This window comes from Nannobrachium achirus (genome assembly GCF_963921795.1).
Source record: "Nannobrachium achirus genome assembly, chromosome: 8".
Classification (NCBI taxonomy): Eukaryota; Metazoa; Chordata; class Actinopteri; order Myctophiformes; family Myctophidae; genus Nannobrachium; species Nannobrachium achirus.
The window spans coordinates 48,224,083-48,233,402 of NC_137817.1; the positions used below are offsets into that span (position 1 = coordinate 48,224,083).

General features: G+C 45.6%; 2 protein-coding genes across 2 annotated transcripts; both read right to left on the reverse strand.

Annotated features, from left to right (window-relative positions):
• Positions 1 to 2,414: 2,414 nt before the first annotated feature.
• LOC308290173 (14-3-3 protein beta/alpha-1-like) lies at positions 2,415 to 3,167 on the reverse strand (the record flags this gene model as incomplete). The annotated part of the gene is made up of 1 exon (XM_080731948.1): positions 2,415 to 3,167. The coding sequence occupies one exon, from the start codon at positions 3,165 to 3,167 to the stop codon at positions 2,415 to 2,417; it is 753 nt and encodes a 250-aa protein (XP_080588074.1).
• Positions 3,168 to 5,872: 2,705 nt separating this feature from the next.
• On the reverse strand, positions 5,873 to 8,944 carry LOC308290174 (FACT complex subunit SPT16-like; the record flags this gene model as incomplete). Its single annotated transcript, XM_080731949.1, has 1 exon — positions 5,873 to 8,944. One exon carries the CDS (start codon positions 8,942 to 8,944, stop codon positions 5,873 to 5,875), a length of 3,072 nt encoding a protein of 1,023 aa, XP_080588075.1.
• Positions 8,945 to 9,320: the final 376 nt, after the last annotated feature.

Genomic DNA, 9,320 nt, shown 5'->3' on the forward strand with positions numbered 1-9,320 from the left:
CTGTATTTTCGCATTTTTATGGTGTATCTATATCTATTTAGCCTACAGTACCTTTTGTGACCACACATGTTAAGGGAGGGGCGCTGTTGTTCAGGCCATGCACAATCACACACAAACCCACACACACACACACACACACACACACACACGGGGGGGTGGGGTGGGGTGGGGGGGGGGGGGTTCTGGCCCTGTTACAGATGTTGTCCAAAAATCATGCAGATCGGTACACAGTATCTCTGTAGCTGTTAAATGGAACGGGTATTTCTTACATTGATGCTCCTACATATTAGCATGCAAGCACCAGTTAAAGTTACTTTCCATCCCTCATATACTGTGTGCACAGTGCACATCCCATAACCCACACACTGCACATCATTTCGGACCTCATATCTTTGAACGGGTAAGGGCTAGTAATTCAAAATCGTGGGAGATCTAAAGGTCAAAAGTCAGAGTGGCAAATTTGTTCGGCATGAGGAGACGCATATGTGTATAAAGGTTGCATGGCTGTAGGTCAAACAGGGCATAAGCTATACCTGTTCAAAGTTTGCACTTTCAAAGGCTTGCTGCTACAGCGCAACCCTTTGGCCAATTGCGAGTTTCTTTTTTCGCTGTTTGTATTTTACCCCATTTTTCATATTACAAAAAAAAGTTCCTACAGAATTTCACACCCCACCATAGGGTGGACCACAAATGCTACAAATACCATTTGTTTCCACACAATTAAGTACAATGGTCTTAAGACATTTAACAATGACCGTCAAACAGGGTGTTGATATTTCATAGTTTGCATGTAGGCCTAATTGGCTTAAAAGATTTGTGGCCGGGATGTTCAGAGCCCTGGGTAGGCCACCCAGCCTGGTGAAGACTGGTGCTCTGAGGACTGCCCTTTAGTAGTTTCCTCTTTTGCTGGAGAGTATGGGAGACCCATGACATTGAACAAACACTATAGCAATGATTACTGAGAATATAGAGCTATTTAACACTTATCTAAAAAAAAAATCCAAGAAAACACCTTTAAACACCTTTTTATGGAATTTTATGTCCCACCCCCTAAAACATATTTGTTGTGCAGTGTACAGGACGGGAACTGTGTCACCGACCCCGATAGAGACGCCTGTCTTTTTCTGGAGTCTCGTTTGCCCATCCGTTTTAATCAGGAAACACATGAAGCAGGGACATTGGGAAAAGCTCCCGAACGGCCGGGAATGCCATTATGAAAAAAATTAAAATAAAACGTCGGCATTCGTTCCATTTTGGGGGCTGAGCGGCCAACAAAGTAAATCGTCACTGTCGAGCAGAAACCTTGTACTTGTGCTTGCAGATCGGCTGTTTTCACTAGTTTAAATCATTTTTAAAATGATAAATACAAAACAAATGGTTTTGGACATACAAGGTTTTTACCCGACAACGACGAAATATAAATCATGTACAGTAATTGTCCCACTGGCATGCCACTTGTCATGATCTGAAATGAGTAGCAGCAGCGCTATAGAGAGAGATCTCTCTCTGTAGCGCGCAATGAGGGCCTCTCCAACTCTTTTTTTTTTCCCGGGCTGAATCAGGGGCCCAGCATGTCCCTGACATGAAGAATCAAGGCTCAGGAGGTAGAGCGGATGCCCAGTTCAATCCAGGGCTCCCCCAGAATTAGTGTTGAAGTGTCCTTGAGCAAGACGCTGGCTGAACCCCTAATTGCTCGTGATGAGCAAGGTTGGTGCCTTGCATGGTTTCCTCCGCCATCGGTGCATGAATGTGTGAGTGAATGGGTGAATGTAATACACAATCGTATTCGTAAAGCTCCTATAATTGCACAATTTATCATTTAAAATGACACTTTATTTAATTTTGACTGCATGGCCCTTGGATTCTTTTTGTTTGCCTTATTTATTTATTTCCCCAATAAGCGTTGTTTGGCATTCTTGTCTGATGATCCATCATTTCCAGTGATTTGTGGGTTTTTAGTTTTTGTTTGTTTTACTGCTTGGCCCTTGGATTATTTTATTTTATTTTATTATAATTTTACCCAATACGCTTTGTTTGCCATTCTTCATTCGTCATCTCCAGTGTTTTTCTACATAATATGTCAAATCAAATATTATGGTTGCTAGTCGTGTCATGGGATAATTAAGAACAGACAGACTTTCTGATGGTCCATCATCTCCACTCTCCAGTGTTGTTCGTCTCAATGTTCTGTCATGGAAGTTCTGTAAGGACCTAAGCAGGTAGAATATATGTTACACTAATAGAGGCAGGGCAGGACCAGTAGAGGACAAGAGCTAGGACTAATCATTATAAACTCTGTAGATCCCGACTATGAACTACACATTCAGACATATATGCATACGATCAGCGAGTCAGGACCATTTTCAACATCACATAGCTCAAGGCAGTGACACAAACTCAAACCCAGCAGGCCTTTAACTTCTTAATTTCTTCACATTCTCTGCTTCTGCGGGGCCGGCCTCTTCACCCTGGTTTTCTGGTGACCACAGAGTCAGGTTGTCTCTCAGTAACTGCATTATAAGAGTGCTGTCTTTGTAGGAATCCTGGTTCAAGTTGTCGAGCTCGGCGATTGCCTCGTCAAAGGCCGACTTGGCCAGGCTGGAGGCCTGGTCTGGCGAGTTGAGGATCTCGTAGTAAAACACCGAGAAGTTGAGCGCCAGACCCAGTCTGATTGGATGTGTCGGCTGCATGTCCTTCCTGCTGATGCTGAAGGCTTCCTGGTACGCGCTCTGAGAGTTCTCCACCGTGCCCTTCTTGGAGTCTCCGGAGGCCACCTCCGACAGGTACCTGTAGTAGTCGCCTTTCATCTTGAGGTAGAACACCTTGCTCTCGGCCTGACCGGCGTTGGCGATGAGGAAGCTGTCGAGCAGACGCAGCACGTCGTTGCAGATGCTCTGCAGCTCCGCCTCGATCTTCTCCCGGTACTCTCGGACCATCTGTTGCTTCTTCTCGCTGCCCTCAGTCTTGTGTTCTATGCTGGAGATCACGCGCCAGGCCGTGCGACGCGCGCCCACCACGTTCTTGTAGGCGACGGACAGCAGGTTGCGCTCCTCGCCGCTGAGCTCCTGGCCCTGCTCCGTCACCGCCTTCATGGCAGCCACCATGTCGTCGTAGCGCTGGGCCTGGTCCGCCAACTTGGCCTTGTGAACCAGGTCGTCCTTATCCATCCTCTGCTGTTTGTTCTCTGAACGGTGGGAGGATATCAAGGAGGTCCTAGTGCTGCTCGCACTGTGCTCGGAATATTCAGCGCAGTATGAGTAATAGGGTCTAGCTGTTACAATTAATGCTTCCTGTAAACTCCACCCATGCCCTATGATTTGCTTTATAAGGACCGAATTCATTAACACTGTGACGTCACCGCTGTATCACAAAGGGCAAGTTGTGATATGCTCAACTTACATACACCTGCTGCTATGCTCACATTTAATTGTGTTGAGTGTTTGGCTACCAGACTATACATTATAGTTTGTATATTTTATTCTTTTTTCCGGATAAACTTTATTTTGGTGGCATGCACTCAAGCCATATATGTCAAATCAACCAGCTTCATCAGGAATCGTGTGCTTGCATTTGACTAATATAGTTTAATTTATATAAATGTATTAGCGAATTCATTTTCTCCATTGACTTGAAAGGGAAAATTCTAAAATTAAACTTTTCACAAATATGGAGATGACTGACATCATAAATGTCTGATGTCATAGACCACACACAGTAAGACTGACATGGAAGCCAAATAGGAAGCCAGTATGTCCATATATGGGCATTCCAAGATATGGGTTAATATTGATGGCATCAGGGATCTCCATATACAGGCATAAAAGGGACAAGGACTGACACAGAGATCTCCATATATGGCCATTAATGTATCAGTGAATTAATTGTCCCCATTGACTTGAATGGGGAAAATTCTAATGGTAAGACAAAATTCATTTGCCAGTGTGACTCGCGTCATGGCAACCACACTTGCAATTTTGCACTATTGCATCTTTCTACCGGTGTATATATATATATATATATATATATATATATATACATATATATAGGTATATATTATTATTATTATTATTATGTTAATTTCCATCAACGACACAATACAACAGTTCTTTAATCTGAGAAAGTGTTAGTACCTATTGTGACAGAAACATTGGTTGCCTGCATGTCTGTATTCACAGGGGAAAGACAAGGTTCCCATTGAAAGTGGTGTGCAAGGCCGGTACCTGCAATGATAAAACATTCCTGGTTGTTCTGTGATGGTGAAGATAAGACACCTATTTGATATTTAATTGATTCAAACAAACCTTTGAATGAGAGAAGAGCTCTCTGTTGTTTCATTCACCATCTTTGGGCAGATTCTACACTATTGTTGTCATTTTATTTATCATTTGAGCTCGACTGTGATACGTAAGGGATAATGAATGGCTCCGCGGTGAATGACGATATATAACAGACCGACGGCCTGATAACTCCCAGAGGCGCCGTTATCAGGCCGAAGGGATGCTATATATCGTCATTCACCAAGGAGCCATTCATTATCCCGCGTATTACCCGGCTACTAAATAAAATGTATAATTTGACTCAAAACTAAAAACAAAACAAAGTATATCCTTGTTTACAGACGGCTGGAAGTGTTCCACAAGTGTTGCGCTGGGCGTCCCCCCAGCACGACATGGTCGCCTTGGAAAACAAGGAACTGCTGATTAGATAGAAAATCCATAGGCACCTCAATGGTAAATTGGTTATTTATTCCAAAAGTTTATTGTCAATAAATGAGTACCTGAGATGATAAACAGTCCATATTTTAACATTTTGGGTAGATATTTTTTTACCAGACTGTAAACCACAAACTAGAAGTTTTTAATCTGTTAAATTCTTAATAGAGCAGCTAGCGGCCCTGCATGGCTGCTCAGGGACCTCTTCAACCTCTTTCATCTTGAAGAGGTTGAACAACCATCGAAATGATGGTTGTTCGAAAGAGCGCGATTTCCCCAGTTTGCCCACAACACTTGTGCTAAAGGCACCAGAAATGTACCGGAAAAGTATTATGTGATTTATAATATAACTTGAATAGCCTAAATTGTTTCTAACAAAATATACACCATATTTGTAGACACACTGCCAAGCTAGAGGAACTATGCGTTAAAACTACTAGGCTCCATAGTCCTCTACTGTGGAGAAAACTGGCACCCAGGCGCTACAGGGGTAAAGGTACCTACCTTTACCCCTGTAGCACCTGGCTGCCAGTTTGTTTTGATTTTCATCTACCTACAAGCCTGTTAACACAGGAAATATACGGTATAACACCACTCGTATCGGGATATAAATGAAAAAGACAGTTTTTTTTATAGTTTTTAGAGCCAGACAATATCACTGCGTTGATATATATTAGCAATTTGTGTTTGTAATGGCAGATTTTTGGTCTGGCTACGCAAGGCTAGCGTTTTAATAACTAACGGTTTCAGCCTCATTGCCTCATTGACTGAAAGTGCATCTAACATTACAACAATTTAGGCTCATATAATACGTTGGGGAAAAAAAGAATGACCTTGTGGTTAGAGTGTCCTCCCAGAGATTGGGAGGTTGTGGTTCAATCCATGGCCGAGTCACACCAAAGACTATAAAAATGGTATCCAATGCCTCCCTGCTTAAAACTCAGCATTTATTAAGGGTTGGGTTGGGGAAAAGACCTTGCAACATACTAGTGTCTTGTCCAGGGGATGTAAATGTACATCAAGCCGCCTCATGCTATTGAAACTGGAGATAGGCCACATAGCTTGGGAACAGTTGGTTCCCAAGCCTTGCCAGCATGTACGAGATGTGGCGGCTTGCACACACGTGTGCGTGAGGGAGAGAGCGAGCAAAACAGACACATTTACTGCCTTAGTTTCTTCTTGCTGGATGGGAGCTGGGACAGTGCTTGAACCTTCCTCTTCCCGCTGCTCCCCTCAGGTTCTGCATAGTGACTCTCTCTGTCCGCTATCCTGGCTTCCTCCTCCAGTTCATCCCAGTCTTTACCTCTCTCCTCATCACTGCTCAGAGAACCAGACTCAGAGGACTCCTCTGTCGTTTCCGATTCATAATCTTCACTGGACTCTTCCTCGTCCTCGTTGAACGTGTCATCGTCCTCTGATTCTTCTGTTCCGCTGCCCTCACTCTCTGGGTTCAAGATGGACCAACCACCTTGTTCAAAGAAGCCCTCGGGATCATCAACGATGGTCTTCAATATCTTGGTCCAATTCAGAGACTGGAGTCCTTCAGTGTACTTGATGTCACAGGAGTTGAGCCACTCCTTGATAGGATCCAGAGAACTGACAGGCACAGCGTTAATCATGGTGACCTTCTTGTTGTAATCCTTGTACACAAGGACCACGTCAAAGGTCTTCAGGTTGAACTGCACTCGCTCAAAGTGGACTAGCTCTAACTCGTCCAGGGTCACCACAAACGGCGGCCATTCAGTAACATTGACCAAAGCACTAGACGTGGGCTGTAGGAGACTGGTACTCCTGAAAGTGGCACCATGGAAACCCAGGTCTCTGAAGGGGACCTCAAACTCCAGCTCGTCCTTGGTCAGCGCCTGAACCTTCTCTATGAAGTTATTGAAGACAGACCTGACCCTGTGCTTCATGTCGCGCTCCATCTGCTCGGCATGCAGGGCATCGCGCTCATCGCGGTCGAGCATGTGTTGGTGCTTGCCCAGATCCGTGGTGATCTCGCCCACCTCGGTGTAGAATTGCACGTCCGTGTGCCGCTTCTTGCCGAACATGATTGCATTGTTGAGGTGGAAGTGCAGTACAACGATCATCTCTCCTTCACAGGGCTGGAAGATAGCATGCTTGATGTTGTTGTACAGGACGTCCACATGGTCTCCACGTACCGACGTGAAACGGAAACCATTGGTGTGTGCCTCCAGTGAGCCCTGCATCCTTTTCTGGGCAATGTTGGGTCTGATGTAGAGGTCTTTGAGCTTAGGGTTGCTGCGATTCAGGCTGATGACCAGGGAGTCCTGGCTGACAATACCTTCCTTCTCCTCCTGTTCTGCCTCCCGCGTCTTGTAGCGCTTCTGCACCTCCTTTATGACGTGGAAGGCGTTCTGTAGGTTAGTGGAGGGGACCGGCATGTCGCCAGGCGTCTTCAAGTTGGACGCTCGGTACGTGACTTGTTTGACAAAGGTAGCATCGGGGTTAGAGAAGATGCTCCCCTCGCGACGACCCAGGCTGTTGCCAGGAATATGGAAGTTTATCCTCAGGTAGGTAAACTCTCCATCTACTGACACACTGATGCTCTTGATGGTGGCGATGTGGAACGGTGTGGCGATGCCAAAGACGGGCATGATGACTGTATCGAACTTCTTATCGATGAAGATCTTCATGTCCCTGATATCCCTTTCTCTGGGCATTTCAGATACATCCTTGTAAGACACGTTGGACTTCCTGGCCTTCTGAAGCTGCAGCTCTCCCTTCTGCCCCATCAGACGACGCTTTGCTCCCTCATTCACCTGAATAGCCAACTCCTTCTGGTGGCTCCGCCTCTTCTCATCTTTTGTCATCTCGCTCATGGTTCTGTCTGCCTGCAGGGCGGCGCTGCGCCTCGTTCCCCTGCCCAGCAGCTCCACAGCATCTACGTCCATGACTTCCTCTTCGTTTTCCTCGTCATCATTCTTATGAAAGATTCCCACATTCTTGATCTTCTTCTTCACTTGCGTCAGAACCGTGGCCATTTCCTGCCCGTTGATCTTTACCGTATCACCAATAAAAAGGGCATATTTATTCCCCTCTTTATCCATCAGGTCTTCAAATCCCAAACAGACGCTCAACACCATTCCTGTCTTTAGTCTAGACTGGTTTTTACCATTCAGCATCAAGGAGGACTCCCTGAACTCTATTCCCATGGCGAAACCAAGTTTTTTGGTAAGTTTGGGCACGAGGTCCGACCTCTCTCTCTTGACGTGCTCTAGGACAGCGTTGTAAGCGTTGCAGATCTTCACCCCATCTTTGAGTTCTTTCAGGAGTTCCTCCTCTACCTGTAGCAGGAAATTGTAGTTGTCCTGCATATCTTGCGTGGGGTCCACCACCAGCGTACGCACCAGGTTGGAACAGTAAGATTTGTAACGGACACCCATGGCACACGTGATGGCTCCAAAGTAGTGCATGTTGTTTTCGTCACTGACAATGTTGAACTTCAGACTGTAGTTCCCTCCACTCTGGATGATAGGCGCATAACACATCTTCACCAAGGACGGGTCTGCACCACCCAGGTACTCATCTTCCTCTATAGCATTCTCCACATACTCTGCCAGCTTACTGTGACACACTTCCTCGTCTGTATCGAGAATCTCCATTACTCGCTCCTTGAAGAACTTAGAGTAGACTTCGCTAGTGATCGCTGCAGCTTTTTTCATCAGCGTCAGCTCTCCATCCTCCTTCACTGCCATGGTGTAGGCAACTACCGCACTGATGTCCACCTCCTGTAGTCCTTCTGCAGTGACTGCGTCATTCCAGCTCTTCGTGAACTCCCCAGGGAACTTGTCCTTGCTGAAGACACCTACCGTCTTTCCCTCCTTGCTGTCTCTGATGGCTTCAATCATCTGGTCAAAGTTGGCCTTGTTGCTCCCATGCTTTTCTCTGGTGAGCAGAGTGATGGGTGGAACACCATTAACGCTCTCATTGTCCTTGGTGACAGCCACCTGCTTAAGGAACTCCACTTTCTTTTTACTGGCCAGGAAGATGATTCTGGCTTCACAGAAAACCATGATGGTGTCTGTCAACTCAATGCCAAACAGCCATGTCTGTAGAGCTGTGGATTTGGAATACACAACCATGTCATCCACCACGCCGACAGAAACCACAATGGCATCCACCTTAGCGAAATCATCTCCTTTCCTCCAGTTGCTATACAGTCGCCTGATCCGGCGGTAGTACGCCTCCTTGTCAGGGTAGAGAGCCATTGCTTTTTGCTTTACTCTATCTGTAGAAGCTGCTCCCACTAGTGTAGGTTTTAAGCTAACCAGCCTCGACACTCACATAATAAATATGAAGTCACTATGGTGTCAACCATGACCAAATATGGAGTTCCTTATCGGACTTGCCCAAATACAAGGTGCATGTCCAAATATGGAGTCCAGGTCCACAGGTTTGAATGGAATTCAGCCTATGTGAAAGTATGGATATACTGACAAAGCCCCCGGTGTCAAGGGCAAGTACGCCAGGCATGTTATGTTACATTATTTATACGTTATTGGTTAACCCATTTGGGCCTAAGTCAGATTTGAGCCTTAAAAACCTATATGGTCGATTTGAAAATTACCCCGTTTTTCTGGAAAA